At 42.9% G+C, this 19,630-nt stretch overlaps 1 protein-coding gene across 2 annotated transcripts in view; it reads left to right on the top strand.

Moving 5' to 3' along the window:
- LOC126481303 (venom protease-like) overlaps nt 1-14,035 on the top strand; it is a 199,412-nt gene extending 185,377 nt beyond the window's left edge. For both annotated transcript variants that reach the window (XM_050104958.1, XM_050104965.1), the window contains 2 exons: nt 13,567-13,718; nt 13,807-14,035. In XM_050104958.1, coding sequence (XP_049960915.1) covers nt 13,567-13,718; nt 13,807-13,962 — 308 coding nt within the window. In that variant the 3' untranslated portion in view covers nt 13,963-14,035. The remainder of the gene's footprint in view (nt 1-13,566; nt 13,719-13,806) is intronic.
- Nucleotides 14,036-19,630: the final 5,595 nt, after the last annotated feature.

Here is a 19,630-nt window from a genome sequence, read left to right as displayed (position 1 = left end):
ACCAATGTAGTGGAAGATTGGGCATCAGGCGAGTATTGCCATACAACCTCCGAGAAAGCGTAGAAAAATCGCAAAAGCAGCAATGCTACCCAACTGGGCAGGTAAAGTAACACTCTGTAACTTCTAGCGCCAGAGTACCACTGCACTAGTCAAACATTGCAGGACATACTGAGCTCGGAGACCCAGAATAATTATTGACCAATCACAGTGAGGCAAGGAGTGATGACGAGACCAATAAACGAGGACAAATTCGGTCATGCGCCCAGGGTCGCCACAGGCTAGAGTCTAAGTAATGAGACTTTTGGAGCTCAAAGACACATCCAGTCGCGCTATCAGAGAGAATGACGATCTATTGAGTTTTAGTGAAACCACAACAAGCTGATCGATGATGGTTCTCCAGCCACTCACTTCCTGATTTCAACACTAAGGCACAGCCAACCTGATGCAAACCACAGCTATGATTGCCATTGCTGTCTACTGGGCCATGTCGGATGACGAAAAGACTGGTGTTCTGCCAGCTCTCCTCCGCTGAGGGTCAGTTGTGGATGATTCCCAAGCTGTCACCATCACACTGTCCAGGCGTGGCAAGGTCGCACAGCCCCCTAGCCGACTCATAAACAGCTGCTGCAGTTTTGGTCGATCAGTGTTGGATGACCAGGACCTGGTTTTCACGGTAGTTGACTTCCTGGACCACACAGTCGGCTATCCTCACATAAGCGCACGATGGGCTGTCCACAGGGCTGCTGAAGTTGGCCGTACTGTACCACACAAATGTTTAGGGGCGAACAGCGCCTGCCCGACTCCACACCGCCGCATCGCGTCACATATCTGCATCTCACTGTCCTGCTACTTCGACGTCATGTCTCGCTGACAAGCCACGTCAGCACTTCTTCATGGCTCTACCACCATCCAACGCACTGAGGCAACCATACAACTCCGTAAACTCTTCCAGGCAAACAAAATGTTATCACAGATGCCAATGTGTCACTAACGCCTCCAGGCATGCTATGGACCACTCTTCCAAATTCCGTGCTCGGACTCCTGCACACAGAGTGACCCCAGGTCATCGTGTTGCAACAACTGGTGTCATGAAGTGGTTGTAAGATTGATGTGTGCCTTACGAACGTGGGCATAAAAGCTATGTTCAGAAGCAATGTTGGCAACCTGAATGCTATAAGTGTGGATGAGTTGGACACTGCAGGAATCAGGTCAAAACAAAATAAATCGTAGTAGCTGTTACATACAAAACGGAGTTCTTCAAGCATCAGAAGGCATTTTATATGACATAACACTGCACAACAGATGCACAGATGGAATGCTGCTTGGCAGGCTTTTTGGGAGGCAATGAACATAAATTCCTGGTAGACACAGGCGGGCACATGTTCATCAGCCTGGTCCTAGTAGGCAGGAGGAAACTTGGGTTTCCAGCTTATAAAATACATGGAGTTGGTGACAATAACAGATTATTTAGGTATGATACTACTCAGTTTTATTATTGAAACTAAGAATTTTCGTTAACATTTGGAAGTAGTGCTAGATTTTCTGGACAAACATCATGTTAAAATCGATCTGTCACAGTATACAGTAGAACTCATGGGACTTTGTTTGCATAGAGGTATGTAGTTGCAAGCGAGGCAATGTCACAAGACACGCCCCTCACGAAGGTGTTGCTGACTACACTGTTAACATATATGCTAAAGAGTGGGTCTCGTGATAAGATACCAGCAGGTACAGGGAAGGTACTGAGGGTATCCGTTCATACCAATTTACCCTGTGAAGCATTATATGTGGTATAACTGCTGGTGGAAACTGAACAGATAGACAAAATGCATTGTTTTGTTTGCAGAAGCACAGACACATGAGTAGTATTAATGATTATTTTATTATTTTGGATAACTTCAGCATAGATATGGTTAGCCTATTCAGGGGCTTAATGACTGCCACATTTGAGCTTTTAGATGAAGACGAAATTGATAGGTCACATGATGACCAGAACCACAAATGCACCACCGATCCAGCAGTGTTAGGTAAAAAAAAAGTGGGTCACTTGCAAGCTGTGACTGGAAGGCAATGGAAGCTTTGGTACTAGGGTTTATGGGTTTATTTAACATGAAGCATCCTTTACCAGCAACAAATATTACCCAGGTCTGTACATCTACAGGCAATAATGCACCAGATTACAGAAAGCCATACTGCATAGCAAAGTATCTCCAACCAGTAAAGGCGGAGTTTATCGATCAAAAGTTATTGGAGGGTATAAGAGTACAGTGATAGCCTATGGGGTGTGACTGTGATCATCATTCTGAAAAGCTCATCACATGGTACTAATGAGTACAGATTCTGTTGCAGTGACCACTACCAGAACACAAAAACCGTTACTGATACGTATCCCATCCTTACCACCTCAGAAATGTTAGACAACTTAGGGCAGTGTCATTACTTTACAACAGTGGATCTAAGAAGTGAATATCATCAGCTGGAAGCAGTCTCAGAAGATAGACCAAAGACGGCTTCCTTGGTTCCATGGGGACATTTCCAGCATAGGAAGATGCTGCTTGAGCTTAAGAACGGACCAGCCACATTCAAAATGTTATTAGTTGGGGGTTTAAAGACAAATACTTATATGGTATATTTGGATGACATTCTTTGGATGGTATTCTTGAAGTATATGCAAGAGCACGTGAAGTGATTGGAAAGCATACAGGAGACATGGAATAAACCGAAACTAGAGCTTTGGAACAAAAAGAGCAGTCAGTGCAACATGATGGAAAATCGTCACAAAATCGAGTGGGTCAAGTGGTGTTAGTCGTTAATCCCTACACACCTAAAGGAAAGACAGAATTGCTTAACTAAACACTGGGGTTGTTGTCAAAGACATTGAGGTGACTTCTCCAGTGAAGTTTCTGACAGAAACATCTATCATCCACGTTAATATGGTAAATCTTTTAAAGGAACGATGGATGGATTGCCACAAACCCCTACCACAGAGTCATGCCGCATGAAAAAGGCAAGATCAGTCAAGAAGCATACACCATTTGGTAAGCATGATGTGCATAGTGTACCCTGAAAACTGAGATCATCCATCGTGTAGTAATATTTGAGTTTACTTATGTTATTTCTGGGATCTATTTAATACATGTCATTATTTTCTTTGTTCGAGTGTATTTTGAATTCATATTAGTTATTGTAGAACTTTACATTTGTATTTTGGTTATGTATTATCTGTTAGTTGTTTTGTATAAGTATTTTGGAAGGAGGAAGAGAATAATGAAAGTTTCTTTCCTCAGGGACAATAAGTAAATGGGTACAAGTGAAGATGTAAGAGGTATTAATAATATCTGAGCATGTGTAAGCTCATGCTCTTACATCATTAGGAGACCTACGGGAATATCTGTAGGAAGAAATCACCATTTGCCCAGCCAGAGAAGGGCAGTCTGAATGCAGACATGTGAAGTACCACTGTTTCTAGGAAAAGTAGGAGCATCAGGATGCCAGAAGGAAATATTGTTTCCATCTCATTTTCAGAGTGTAGGAGTGCATCGGATGTACTTAATCTTTGTACCGGAAACCGTGATCATGAATTCCTATGAGAATGTGAGACCCCAAGGGCAAGATAAAATTTACACAATAGGGGTATTTTGGTGAACAGCACGATTGTGAGATAGCTAGTATAGATTTCTGCCCCCCGGCTGCAATAGCAGCTACAGCTATACTTCAACTAATCCACTATGCGTTGTATTGGTTACAGAAACAGTTGAAAGTACTGCCAGCTCAAAATCTACTCTATCTTAATATTAAATCCCGACGTCATACGCTCTTTAGATACGCTAAAAGCATCTAGGCAAGGGAAAATTTCCATGGGACAAATGCTTCAGCACATTCAGCAATATCAAGAAACCGATGTCAAAATCTAATAAGTATAAGCGTTACAGCCACCAGTCTTGCATGTTTCTGATACCAATTTGCGTACTTTACTTTTGTCTCAGACTTGGAAGTAGCCATTCACCGTATTACCTACAAATTAGATACCTGTCCAGAAAACAGCGTAAGAAAAGAACTGTAATCTTGTGGCAGCTTGCAAAATAGTGAAATTTGAAAAGCGTTCAGCAGAACGAAAGTTAGGAAAAATAGTACAGAATTAGGAAAAACAGGTAGATCTATATGTGTCAGCTCACACAAGCGAAAAGCTCGTACAATGAGCACAGCATACAATTGCATTTAAAAAGTATGAGAGTGTTACAGAGGACGATCAGACGCAAAATTCTGGACTAATCTTTTGGAACAAGAGAAGAGTGTTGCACCGCAGAATAAGTTCAGTGCACATGCCTAAAATTATTAACACTCCATAACTTCAGGTACCAGAGCGTCATTGCAGTAGTCAAACAGTGCAGAAAGACCCAAGCTCGGCAACACTGAATAATTATTGAAGCACTACAGAGAGACAAAGAGAGCTGGCAATCCCAAGTAAATGAGAGCAAATTCGATCATGCACCTAGAGTCACTACGTCAGAGGTCTAAGTTCATCTGTTTAAATAAGGCTTTTGCAGCTCAAAGACATATCCAGTCATCCCGCCATTCTGTCTGTGTTGCTATAACCAGAGAGGAAGATGGCCTGATGATTTTCACTGTCACCACAACACTCTGATTGATGATAGTCCACCTGCTATCTGCTTCCTGACTTCAGTACCAAGATGCGGCCAACATGTTGCAAACAACAGCCATTGTCTGTCGTTGTAGCCTACTGGGCTCTCACGGATGAGGAGAAGACTTATGTGCTGCCAGCCCTCGTTCAGTCAATTGCAGGTGATTTGCAATCTGACATCTCCACACCATCCAGGCATAGCGTATTCGTATAGGCTCTGACTGACTAGAAAATCTGCTGCAGTCTTGATGGATCCGTGGTGGATGAGCAGGGTCTGCTCTTCATGACAACCGACATCCTGGACCACAAAGTTGGCTGTCCTCAGCTAATCATGCAGCGGGCTGTCTATGAGAGCACTGACATATGGGCTGTACTGTACCACAAAAATGTTCGAGGCGAATAGTGTCTGCCCATCTCCATGCTGCTGTCTTCACGACAACACTCGGCTGCAGCTCACCGTCCAGTAACTCAAACGTCATGAGCCGGTGATGAGACACAAATGGTTCAAATGGCTCCAAGCACTATGGGACTTAACATCTGAGGTCATCAGTCCCCTAGAACTTAGAACTACTTAAACCTAACTAACCTAAGGACATCAAACACATCCATGTCCGAGGCAGGATTCGAACCCGCGACCGTAGCAGCAGCGCGGTTTCTGACTGAAGCGCCGAGAACCGCTCGGTCAAAATGGCCGGCGATGAGGCACATCTGATGAGGCACATCAGCATTTGCAGCTTGCTCTGATGCTTGATTGCCATCCAGTGCACTGAAATAACCTTATAAATGTGTAAACTCATCCAGGTAATTTAATGTTATTACAGATACCACTGTGTCACTAACTTCTCCAGGCATACTCTGGACCACTCTCTCACATTCTGCGCAGAGCCTTCTGTACACAAAGTGACACCAGCTCCCAGGGCACAACATTATTGTATTGACGCCTTTTGGGCTCAGCATTACATCATAACGTCAACAAGAAAAATCTTCATACAAATTATGCAGTCACATAAACTAGACTCACCTCAGCTGAGTTTGTATGGAGACTTTTCTTTTTGATGTCTACTGATGGGATGCACCCGAAAACCGTTAATTTAATAAATACATTTTGAACAACAAATGACCAGTTCATTCTAGCGTCCTACTCGGTATTGGTATAAGTCTCCTCTTTATAAACTCCGATTGGCTCATTACAAAATCCTCTACAATCTCAGCAAGTTATGAGTACACTGTTACTTTTACTGCTAGAAAGTTTGTCAGCATGGAAAGTTGGCCGCCGAACTGGCATACAACACCTCGACTTTCATTCAAAATCCACTATGAGTCAGCAAACTTAGAGATGTGCCACACAGTGGTCGACAGCACTACCTGATGACTGCCGCTTACAAGTTATGGTTCGTTGGTATCCCAAGGAGAACGCAACAGAACTGTGTTGTCATTTTGGAGAGGTTCTGTATCGACCCAAACAGTACGCAACGGTCTCCACAGGATCAAATTTGACCTCTAGAAATCCACTAGGAATAAGATTACAAACTACCCAGTAACGTGGTGCATGCAGTAGGCAGACAAGGGAACACCTGGAATGGAACCTGGAGTAGTGGTGCCAGGTTCCTGGCGAGTGCAGGATGTGCCTCACCCGTGACGATTGTCATAGAATAGTGTGGAGGCAGCCTGATAGCAATCCCTGTCTCAGATATGCTGCCCCACAGATTCAGAATGGACGTGAGTGACACACATTTTGGGCTTGTATCATCTACGTCTCAGGCATGCTGCCCCACCGATTTAAAAGTGAGGTGGGTCAGTCACATTTCGGCTGATATCATTTACGTCTCCGCCACACTGCTCCACGGATTCTGAAGGGAAGTGTGTCATTCACGTTTTGGGACTGGTACCGTGTATATCTCAGGTACACTGCTCCATAGATTCAGAAGGAAGGTGGGTCACTCAAATTTGGGGCTGGTACTGTATATGTCTCAGGCACACTCCCCCCAGATTCAGAAGGGACGTAGATCAGTCACGTTCTGGGTTGCTGTCATGTACATCTAAAACACACTACACCACGGGTTAAGAAGAGGAGTAGGTCAGTCACGTTATGGGATGGTATTTCACAGTAACCTAACTTTCCAGTTTCGTAAGGCTTATCATTTCGTTTCCTGCTCTCCTTGACTCCTAAGCCCATACACTTTCGTAGATTCATAAGTGGCATTAAACTTTGTTCGAAAAGCTTATATTGTGAAACAGGTCAAAATCAGAGTATTCTTAACGGTTCTCTGCAGTTTGCTTTATAAATAACGTGAGATATAATTCTTATAACTCGCTTCTCTATTCTAAAAACATTATTTCTTCACGAATAATGGTTTGGTTTTTTGGTTTCCCTAAAAATGATTTCTCAACTTATTAACGTGCGAAAATATCTAGAATAAACAAGTTTCTTCAGTTTTAAATTGCCTGAAGGTGTCGTCACATGGACTGGATTCTCGTACGTCCCTGAATTATGGCGCCTCATTGTCCTAGATGAATATTTTCCAGTTAGTGTTGTGATCTATTTTCAGATGTTTCGTTAGCTGCCTTTTCCATAAGACGAATTGCATTCTTTTTTATTCTAACGCGCAGTCTGTCAGTCCATGGGTTCATTCCAGGCTTCCATTCAGCTCTTTTCCTTAGGAATGAGATGGACTCTCAACAGAGATCTTGAACAGTCTCTACACCAGAGCACATCGTGGCGAACTGTGCCAAGCAGCTAGTGCCAAATAAAAGTCGGTTCAACTTGATCATTGTTGTTGGAGAGAATTCAATGTTTTTACTTATTTCTGAAAAATGTATTTCTTAAGTTTCAGAATTTTTTTAGTTAAATGTTTAGATGAAGTAAAACTTCCGTTCAGGAATTACGCTTTCATTTTTTGCCAGCACAAATATTTACTGGCAAGTGAAAATGCATAAACAGCAAATTTCAGCGACGCAGTTTCTGTTAACGAAGAGCTCTCAGACGGGGGAAATTGATCATAGTGTTTATGAGTAAACGTGTGAGCTATTGAGTTTCTGTATCGAAATGGATGAGTAATATTTAGGAATAGAAGAACAGATGCACACAATCAAGAATGTACACTTCCTTAACTTTACGTTAGCGTAACACAAGGAAGAAGCAGAACTTGTGACGACACGTAAACTTGTAACTGCGTCCTTATATCGACCACAGACTTACCCCAAGACGTAACCGAAAATTTTAATGCAGACTTAATTTCACTCGTGCGAACGCTCCCGCTCTCCGTAGTGGAGACTTTAATCATGAAGAATCGATTGGGGTAATTATATTTTTGTAAGTAATGAGAAAGACAAGGCAGCCTGTGAAACAATACTAAATGCTTCTTCTGAAAACTACTTAGAACAGACATTCTGTAAACGCACTCACAACGTATAACAGACATAATGGCTTCTTTGACGATTTCCACAATGAAACTGGTATCAAGGATCTTCAGGCAATTGCAACAGAAATGATCACCAAAGTGAAACTATCAATTAAAATAAGTAGAAAGATTCACATGCTCAGTAAACTAGGTAAAGAGGCGTCCGTATATCGACCGTAGAATGGTTCAAGTTTAGAAGAATAGTTGACCAAGTACTGGACATACAGGATGGTCGAAACAGTCTGAAGAGCTTGTCAGTGTGTGGCAAGGTAGGTTGTACAGAGCAACAATCCAAGTTAATCAGTATTGAAGTTAACTAATCAGGCCGCTGCGCGCGCAAATTCAAGCAGCCACCCACATACAAAAAAATGGTTCAAATGGCTCTGAGCACTATGGGACTTAACTTCTGAGGTCATCAGTCCCCTAGAACTTAGAACTACTTAAACCTAACTAACCTAAGGACATCACACACATCCATGCCCGAGGCAGGATTGGAACCTGCGACCGTAGCGGTAGCACGGCTCCAGACTGTAGCGCCTAGAACCGCTCGGCCACCCCGGCCGGCCACTCACATACAATTAGTGTCAGTTGTTCTCATAGGGTAGATGATAGCGCAGACTGCTCCGCCTTTGGCTCGCATTCGATCCTTACCACCATCCCATGCCCAATTTTTGTATCGCTCCCTTGTTCGGTTTTAGGACACCAAATGAAGAGCACGTTTGGCGACACCGTCTCTGGCTGGCTGCTTGAATTTGCGCACGCAAGAGCATGATTGGCTAACTTCCGTGCTAATTAACTCGGAAACGGTGCATCGTACAGAATTTTTTTCTGAACAGTTATTTCTCAGCACAACCTTTTCTGCAATACGCTTACAAGCTTTTCATCCTGTGTATGTGCCTAGTAGAACAGTTTATGGTGAGAGGGACCCTCCACGGCATATTAGGACTGAAAAGAACCTTCTAAGGAAGCAGCGGCCACTCAAGACATGCTTTAGATACAGGTAAGTTAAATGAAACACACTGGGCTTCAGAAGGGCAATGCGTCAAGCTGTCAATGACTATTGTACTAGAATCTTACAGAAACACTTGTCACCACTAATCAATGACACTGGAACTCAAATTGATAGTATCAAAGTAAAAACAGAGATTCTGAGCTCTCGCATCAAATTTTCCTGTACAAAGGAAAAGTCAGGTGTACCTTTGCAGTTTAATTCTCGCTTCACTTCAGAGATGAGCGATATAGTTATTAGTATCAGCATCATAGAGAAGTAGCTGAAATTGTTAAAACTGAACAAAACCCCACGATTGGACCTAACAAATGTCAGATTCTATACAGAATTTGCAGATAATTATCCCCTCTTTCAACCTTATTATACTATAGATCGCTTGAATAAACATTGAGCTCAGTAGTTGGAAGAAAGCACGGGTCACATTGGCCTAAAATAATGACAGCAAAAGTGATCCAGAAAATTATTGTCTGGTATCAGACTTCCATATGTTGTAGAATCTTAGAATGTATTGTGATGTCGTGCGAAATTCATCGCGTGCCTTATGATGTATCTCCTTTGAAGCCATGGATCAGGGTAATCAGGTGGATGCAATATTTCGTGGCTTCAGAGGCATATGATTAAGTACGAGACCAATGTTTATCAACGAAAGTACGATAATATGGAGTATCAAACGACATTTTGTGACTGAACTGATCATTTTTTATAGGGAGGACGCACCGCGTTATTTGGACGGAAAGTGATCGTCAGGTGTGGAAGAACCTTCAGTCGTGCCTCAGGGAAGTGAGACCCTTTCTGTTAATGCTGTGCGTTAATGGCCTGTGGGACAAAAATATTTTTAGGACTGGACGAAAAAACACTTGAGACATTTGCGACGGCAGTTTAATGGGTCCTAGCAAGCCTAGACTTACATCTGGAGGAGGTCCAGAAGGTACTACAACACACACAAGATACTAAATCACTCTGTTACAGTTTGCACAACATAAAATACTTAACTTGGAAAAAATCCATATCCATAGGGATGTCATTTATTTGTTACGGTTGCTGTACTACCGGCCGCCGTGGCCGAGCGGTTCTAGGCGCTTCAGTCCGGAACCACGCTGCTGTTGCGGTCGCAGTTTCGAATCCTGCCTCGAGCATGGATGTGTGTGATATCCTTAGGTTAGTTAGGTTTAAGTAGTTCTAAGTCTAGGGGACTGATGACCTCAAGTTCGAAATTGTTCAAATGGCTCTGAGCACTATGGGACTCAACTGCTGTGGTCATAAGTCCCCTAGAACTTAGAACTAGTTAAACCTAACTAACCTAAGGACATCACACACATCCATACCCGAGGCAGGATTCGAACCTGCGACCGTAGCGGTCGTGCGGTTCCAGACTGTAGCACCTTTAACCGCTCGGCCACTTCGGCCGGCTTGACCTCAAGTGTTAAGTCCCATAGTGCTTAGAGCCATTTGAACCATTTTGGTTGCTGTACTCTGTAACTTATCACTTGATAGAATTGAGAATGATAGGATCTTCTCACAATATACAGCTGGCTACACTGAAGGGAAAAAAATCGCAACACCAAGAAGTTGTACGACATAAACGAAAGTTGGTAGGCTGTTTCCACATATGGAAGGTGAAAATCTCTGAGATAGGACGTGGTGAGTTGATGTTAGTCAAGAATGCCTTTAAGGCGATGAAGATGCGATTATTAGCACCTCACTAAGTTTGAACGATGCCATGTAACAGGGCTACGAGAAGCTGGATGTTCCTTCTGCGACACTGGAGAAAGTCTCCGGAGAAATGTAACCACTGTACATGATTGCTGGCAGCTATTGTCACGGGAATGCACGGTTGTATAGACCGGGCTCCGGCAAGGCCACTTGGTAGTACCGAAAGGGAAGACCGCCGTGTTTGGCATATGGCTCTCGCACATTGCACTGCGTCTGCAGAAGCAATTTCAGCAGCAGTTGGCACCACACTGACACAACAAACTGTTACAAATCGGTTACTTCAAGGATAGCTCAAAGCCAGGCACCCTATATGTGGTGACGATAGGCAGTGATTGTGTCTTTCAGGGTACATGTAGATGCACACCACGCCTAATCTCCTACAGGCTCTTGTGCGGATCAGTGTCTCCAAGTAAGGGGTTCATGGGTAGGTGTTGCTTAGTCAGTAGTGACTAACACGCTGGAAATTTGTGTCGGAAGCGAAGTGTGCGCGGATGACCAAGGCAGTTAAGGCAACTCCTCGCGTGAAGCGGGAAACCCGTGTTTAACCCCCGGTCTGGCACAAATTTTCACCTGTTGCCACTGATACGCTGAGAGAAAAAATACGCAGCATCAAGAAGAAGTTGTATGGCTTGTGTAGAAAGTTGGTAGGCGTGTGTTTACATCCCAAAGGAAATGTCTATTCAAATTTCGCGCCAGTAGCATAAGAGTGGCGCTAGAAGCGTCTCTATGAGAATGCAAATCAGGTTTGCTTTAAATACACTCTGTAACGGTCGTGAGCATTATTTACCTTTGAGATGGGATGTGGTGAGCTGATGTTAGTGAAGATTGTCTTTAAGACAACAGAGACGCCATTATCAACACCTCACTGAGTTTGAAGGCGATCATGTAATAGAGGTATGAGAAGCTGGATGTTCCTTCTGCGATACTGCAGAAAGACTAGGCAGGAAGTGGCCTCGAGTGGCCACTGTATATGATAGCTGGCAGCAGTGGTCACGAGAATATACGGTCGCAAGAAGACCGGGCTCTGTGGCACTACTGAAACGGAGGGTACTGAAAGGGATGTTCCCATATAGCTATGGCGCATTGTTCTGCAGTTGAGTAGCAGTTGGCACTACAGTGACACAACGAACAGTTACAAGCGGTTACTTCAAGAACAGCTCTGAGCCAAATGCCCTGTAGCGTGCGTTCCACTGATCCCAAATCACCGCCATTTGCGACTTCAGTGGAGTCAAGCGAGAGCTCCTTTGGTGGGAAAGTAGGAGGCATGTTGTGGTTTCTGAGAAAAGCTGGTTCTGCCTCTGTGCCGGTGACTGCTGTGCGTTGGTTAGAAGGAGGTACCCAGGAGGGTACTTCATAATATTTTACGGCTGTAGCTGTTACCAGTGGTTTGTCGTCAATAGTGTAATCAAAAAGTAAGTTCCTCTTCGACTGTTTGTGCACAATACCTTACATTTCTTAACGTTGAAAATCTTCTGCCAGTTCATGCATCAAGCGCCAATTCTCTATAGGTCTTCCGGTATATCACAGTAGCTGAACGACTTTGTGACTTTGCTACATACAACAGCATTGACCGCAAACACTGTCGCAGAGCTTCCGACGCTATTTACCAGAGTATTTGTATATACTGTGAGTAGTAACAGCTCTTTAACGCTCCCGTGGGGCATGGTCAAGGTTGCTTTTATATCCGACTATTTGCCACCGTTAGGAATGATGTGTTGAGTTCTCTTCTGTCTGAATACGTTCCTGTCAAATTTATTGCGCTGCAGGTATGAAAAGAAAAAGACGTCAGGCGGACGGTGTAAGCCTTGAAAGAATGCACGTGGTCAAAGACAATATGATATTTACGTGGTACATTACTACCCTTCTGCCATCCCCAGGCATCCGATGCAAATGACCCCCGTATCACAACATAACAATATTTGTTGCCATCTGTCACTTCACAACAATCTAACGTCTGTCAAATTCGCTTTAAACAGAAAATTTTCTATTCTTCATCCGTGGAAATGACAGCAATGATTCGTATACATCTCTGTATTTTGTTGCCGGCCGGGGTGGCCGAGCGGTTCTAGGCGCTACAGTCTGGAACCGCGCGACCTCTACGGTCGCAGGTTCGAATCCTGCCTCGGGCATGGATGTGTGTGATGTCCTTAGGTTAGTTAGGTTTAAGTAGTACTAAGTTCTAGGGAACTGATGACCTCAGATGTTGGGTCCCATAGTGCTCAGAGCCATTTGAACCATTTTTGTGTTTTGTTTTGTACCTTAAGGACCATGAAGCGCAACTTCCACATGACCAAGCCAAACTAGTCCATACTGTGCTGAGGTCTACTCCGTAGAAGACACCCACTCATTAAAATATTGACCTCCATGAAAATACTGCACATACATTCACCAGTATCTCTGATTGTATGGTTGCTATAAATTCAAATTACTGATAAAATAGATCAGTGAGTAATGGATAGAATGAAAGAGGCAATCTAAAACGCCTTGAATTCTCCGGCCAATTAAATTGGTAAGGAGCTCTGGCACAGACACTTTTTTCTTATTGTCAGTGAGATATTAGGGGCAAAGATCTTGTTTCTTTCATTGTCAGTCATGAGGAACAAAAGGGTGTAGAATACTGGTTGCATGTGCAAACTTTTTACTCTCACTGCTGATTTCTCGTATTTCAGTAGCTATTAAAGAACGACAATTCCGTGCACTAATGACTGACATTAGCACCATTAATGTAAAGTGGTATCGAAAGAAGCTTGATTTAAAAACTTAAACGTTTACTTAGAAATAACTTGACTTCGTAATTGCAGGCGGGCCTTCAAGCGCAGATCTCCTGGAAACACAGCTGCCAGTCGTTGAACCAGAGACATGCGAGAAGGCGTACGAACGATTTAATGCGGCAGTAATTGACGACAGGGTTCTGTGCGCCGGATTTGCTAAGGGCGGGAAGGATGCTTGCCAGGTAAGTCTCTTTACAAGACTGTTTCCGAGCTGCAGCACATTCGAGTTGTATATTATGAATACAACCACGCGCGATGTCTTCATTTCAGGGAGACTCTGGCGGTCCTCTGATGCTCCCACAGGGCAGGATATTCTACACCATCGGGGTCGTGTCCTACGGCCACAACTGCGCCGAACCGGGAGTCCCAGGAGTATACACGAGGGTCACAAAATTCCTTGACTGGATCAAGAACAATATTGACTGAATCATCAAACTCTGTTTCAGTTGTTAATGAAACAAAACTTTAACACTAATAAACTTTTTTAATTCATTGTTAATCAGTTTAATTTTATTTCACAGAATGAAACTTTGTTTTCAAAGTACAGCAGAAAAGTATGGTAAGGCGATGTAGTTATAAAGAAGGTCATAGTTATATATAACGATCTAAAAAATGACAGTCGTCAGCTTCGATTTATTCCCCTTGATTCCACAGGAAAAACTGGGCAGAAAAAATTTTGTGATACGCTTCCGATAGCTGCGGCAGTACGTGACTATATTCTACAATAGATATCTTCCTTTCATCAATAATTTTTGCCTGCCATTGGTAACCATAATATAATATTCATAGATTTCGTATCTAATATCTAATTTCAGGAAAATTTGGCAGTGAGAACAGTTAAAGCTTTAACAACTAATGTGAACGTTACAGGTACCATGGAATTCTTGATTGCTAGTATCACAGGTCAGTCGTAATGTACTAAAAATTATATCCTCCAATAAGTACCTCGTTAGAATCCATGGAGCCTTTGTACACCAGATCATGCTCTGTCTCAAAAGATTATTTGATTTATTATTTTATTCACAGCTGTAATTTTCAGCAATTGTAGTATATATTTCAGAATAAAATTTAATCGTCAGTTGCAAATATATTTTTGTTTCGCTTTATCGGTTTTGACAAATTAATTTGACATCTTCAGAAGCCCACAAAATTATAGATATTATAAATCTATAGACATTGGCTATACATTTATGTGAAGTATAAGAAGTATATTACAAAAACTTACTTAGTGTTGGTTTACCAGATGTCAATGGCTTCTTCACAGAAGCGTAGTAGCATGATATATGCAAAACTGTATCTATCATATGTAATTATTGTAAAGACAGGTTGACAATTTAAAGTGGCTGAATCACATCTATGAACATGTCAAGCTGCGCATATGTAGGCCTACATATTGCACATGATTACCGTAAACACAGATTGACTAATTTAGTCACATCTACGTACATAGCAAGCAGTTGTGCTAGCAGTAAGAAACATACATAAAAGCATATAAAAAGTATAACTAACATATATAAAGAAGTTATAGATAATATATTTGAAAAAAACAATACATATAGTCCTAACACATAAAAGGAATGCGCTAATTTTCACATTTTATGAGAGAATCTATGAGATCAAAATTGCATCTACTTCTAATGCAATGTGACCAATCAACAAATCCTTCCAAATTAAGCAGGAGTATTTATATGTTGGAAATTCTTCTAAAAAGTTCATTTTGTAGGTCTTGCAAACTATATGTAAAATTTCCATGTTAAGCAAGGATGGAGGAGGAAGAGTGTGTTTCTCGATTTTGGGATGTTTTGCAAAAGCTGATTTACGTTAGAACCATATCCCATGTATTTCTCAAATGTATTGTACACAACTTCTTTATAATATACCTTACTTATACTTAGTATGCTTTTATACATGTTTCTTGCTGCTATCACAACAGTTCGACATATATGGAGATGTGATTCAGTTACTGTAAATTGTCAATGTTTACAATAACCACATACAATATGTACATTGTTGGGCATTTCATGGCATTATGCTTCTATGAAGAAGATATAGACATCTGCTAAACCAATACTAATTAAGTTATTGTAAATATAATTCTTATACTTTACATAAATTTAATGAAGACTTAGTGCATCGAATTTGGGAGAAAAGAATCTTGTGGTACAGCTTGACTGACACAAGGGATAGTTTGACAGGACACATTCTGCGGCTTCAAAGAATAGTCAGTATGCTAGTGGAGGGAACTTTTGGGGGTGATAATTGTGGAGGGACACCAAGATTAGACTACAGTAAGGAGAGTCAAATGGACATAGGTTATAGTACTTATGCAACAATGAAGAGACTTGAGTGACTTCAGACTAGACTTTGGATTTGAGACCACAACAACAACAACAGCAAAAGAGACAGAGGTGAAACACTACAAATTACTGACTTCTGAAAGGTTACACCTTTTTCAGCGCTAACAAGTAGGCCGTTTGTATTACTCAGTAACTATATCGCACATCAGATGCCACACTTCTTTATGTCCTATCGAGTTTCATACAGACCAATTCTGCACAAGGAAGGTATGTCAAAGGCCGTGTACACCCCTGACAGCTAATATGAAATGCCCATGTCTGGAGAGGTAGTAGAGATGAACTTGCTACCGGGATTCTAACGATGATTATTCAGTCTCCGACAGTGTAAGGCGCCAGAAACGTTCCTGCTTTCATGGATCTTGATTTTTAAAGTGATTGAGGAAGATTTGGGGAAAGATGTCACAACTTTAAAAAAAGGAAATTTCATTCTAGAAGGAAAAAATCTCCAGTTGCAGATTTAACAGAAAAAAATGAATGTACTCAGATAATATACGTCCACAATATTCAGCCTTCATTAACTTTAAGCATTGCTAAATAGGAGTACATGAATAGAAAATCTAGCTAAGGTGTACAGAAACTACACAACTCGATGCAAAGTAACTTGCGTTGTGCATAGAGCGGCATTGTGCTAAATGGAGAATATTGGAGGGAATTCGCTTAAGCCAGAGAGAGAGTGTGTACTAATTCAAGTAACAAAGGGAAGATCACGGTGAGATCTTACTGGTCTTATCAGTCGGTGGCCTAGATCGTTGAACTTGTCATGCGAACGAAGCAATGTGCGTATACGAGCGACATTGCCGAGTTCTGTTCAAATTAAAATGTTACTGAATTCAAGGCGGCAAATGGGTACAGCAAAACGCGTCTGCGTGCTGCATCTGTTCTACAAAATAATGATCAGGCGTGTTGGAGGATGGCTGTTGGTGCACTGTTGCCAGATCGTGAGTTACAAGCATTTGACAGTCACATGTATCTCTGTTACTCGTTGTAATAGTTTCCGCTATGGCCAGAATCGATATAATTACATTTGCGCTGAAATACTGATTAGGCTATGTCAGTCATACCGTCATGGAAGCGATGTATATGTACATTGTTTGAATTTAAAGACATTTGAAAAACCTCGCTGTTCCATTCGTTATTTGCAAGCTACAGGGTGTAAAATTATTACAGACAACATCAGGAATTAAATATTTACATGAAGTGTAAGTGCACGTAAATCAGTGACAAAAACGCATATCTGGATAAAAAATAATATAATTTGTGGAATTGCAATCAAATTAGCAAGTTAACGAAAATGCATAATTGCTCAAATTTAGTTGTATTCATTTCCGAATATCAGTCATCTGCCTTGTTTGTTTAGTTACATCCGCAAACTATCTTACGTTCTTTAAGAAAACCAGTCTTCACTGACCCCCCATACACAACAGTCAGCCTAGCCCCTTTCCCAACAGGTAGCTTAAGGCCATCACTTTGATTAGAATTCTGCCATGTGTACTTTAGTGATTGGTTTTGAGTAACCCAAATTTCATCCAAATAGAATAGAGGTCGCATGTCACATGAAGTACCCAGAGAATTCACCGTTCACAAAATATTAATTCTGGAGACCACTATATTGTTGCGTTAAAGTAAAAGTTGTCTACCGGCATTCTGTTGCTTGTACACTCCTGGAAATTGAAATAAGAACACCGTGAATTCATTGTCCCAGGAAGGGGAAACTTTATTGACACATTCCTGGGGTCAGATACATCACATGATCACACTGACAGAACCACAGGCACACAGACACAGGCAACAGAGCATGCACAATGTCGGCACTAGTACAGTGTATATCCACCTTTCGCAGCAATGCAGGCTGCTATTCTCCCATGGAGACGATCGTAGAGATGCTGGATGTAGTCCTGTGAAACGGCTTGCCATGCCATTTCCACCTGGCGCCTCAGTTGGACCAGCGTTCGTGCTGGACGTGCAGACCGCGTGAGACGACGCTTCATCCAGTCCCAAACATGCTCAATGGGGGACAGATCCGGAGATCTTGCTGGCCAGGGTAGTTGACTTACACCTTCTAGAGCACGTTGGGTGGCACGGGATACATGCGGACGTGCATTGTCCTGTTGGAACAGCAAGTTCCCTTGCCGGTCTAGGAATGGTAGAACGATGGGTTCGATGACGGTTTGGATGTACCGTGCACTATTCAGTGTCCCCTCGACGATCACCAGTGGTGTACGGCCAGTGTAGGAGATCGCTCCCCACACCATGATGCTGGGTGTTGGCCCTGTGTGCCTCGGTCGTATGCAGTCCTGATTGTGGCGCTCACCTGCACGGCGCCAAACACGCATACGACCATCATTGGCACCAAGGCAGAAGCGACTCTCATCGCTGAAGACGACACGTCTCCATTCGTCCCTCCATTCACGCCTGTCGCGACACCACTGGAGGCGGGCTGCACGATGTTGGGGCGTGACCGGAAGACGGCCTAACGGTGTGCGGGACCGTAGCCCAGCTTCATGGAGACGGTTGCGAATGGTCCTCGCCGATACCCCAGGAGCAACAGTGTCCCTAATTTGCTGGGAAGTGGCGGTGCGGTCCCCTACGGCACTGCGTAGGATCCTACGGTCTTGGCGTGCATCCGTGCGTCGCTGCGGTCCGGTCCCAGGTCGACGGGCACGTGCACCTTCCGCCGACCACTGGCGACAACATCGATGTACTGTGGAGACCTCACGCCCCACGTGTTGAGCAATTCGGCGGTACGTCCACCCGGCCTCCCGCATGCCCACTATACGCCCTCGCTCAAAGTCCGTCAATTGCGCATACGGTTCACGTCCACGCTGTCGCGGCATGCTACCAGTGTTAGAGACTGCGGTGGAGCTCCGTATGCCACGGCAAACTGGCTGACACTGACGGCGGCGGTGCACAAATGCTGCGCAGCTAGCGCCATTCGACGGCCAACACCGCGGTTCCTGGTGTGTCCGCTGTGCCGTGCGTGTGATCATTGCTTGTACAGCCCTCTCGCAGTGTCCGGAGCAAGTATGGTGGGTCTGACACACCGGTGTCAATGTGTTCTTTTTTCCATTTCCAGGAGTGTATTTAAATCCTATATTGTTTAATCTGCGTCTCAAAAATATAGCAGATCCAGTAAAAGTTTTTTTTTTCAGTCAATTTTTTCCTCAATTTGTCTGATGTTCGATATTCGCCATTGTCATAAAATCCATAGACTGTCCACCTGACAATGTCTTTTGGTAAGTTGACTAGTTCGGTTAAAGAGCTGTGCTGTTTAATATTTTTCCTTGGAGAACTGAATGAACGTTCGAGATTTTCTTTCAAGACACACGCGCTGGACAGTTCTTAAACCAGCACCAGAAGTAGCCAGTACAGTAGCAAAGTTTTTTTCTTAGAATGATTATTTTTTCAGTAACACATCACCGCGTTTCCTGATATCATCGCTATTGATTCTGCTTACCTTCCGCAAATCTTTTCTAACGAACGTACATGTAGATGTTAACACTTCGCCATCATTGTCTAGAGGATGTTTTAATATTTATAGACACTGTGGATTATGGATTTGCTTTACCGCTGAACTCAACTGCCTCTTTCAGTCGTATTCTTTCTTGCTGTCAAAGCGCTACTTGGTGGAGTTTCTCAGAAACCCTACCCACATTGCACAGGGGAAGTATCTTTTTCTTCCTGCTTTTCCATTTTCGGGTTACACAAACACTTCCAATCACAATCAGTAAATAAACTGC

Source organism: Schistocerca serialis, chromosome 1, assembly GCF_023864345.2.
Source record: "Schistocerca serialis cubense isolate TAMUIC-IGC-003099 chromosome 1, iqSchSeri2.2, whole genome shotgun sequence".
In the NCBI taxonomy this organism is placed as follows: Eukaryota; Metazoa; Arthropoda; class Insecta; order Orthoptera; family Acrididae; genus Schistocerca; species Schistocerca serialis.
This window is presented reverse-complemented; position numbering and strand designations above follow the sequence as displayed.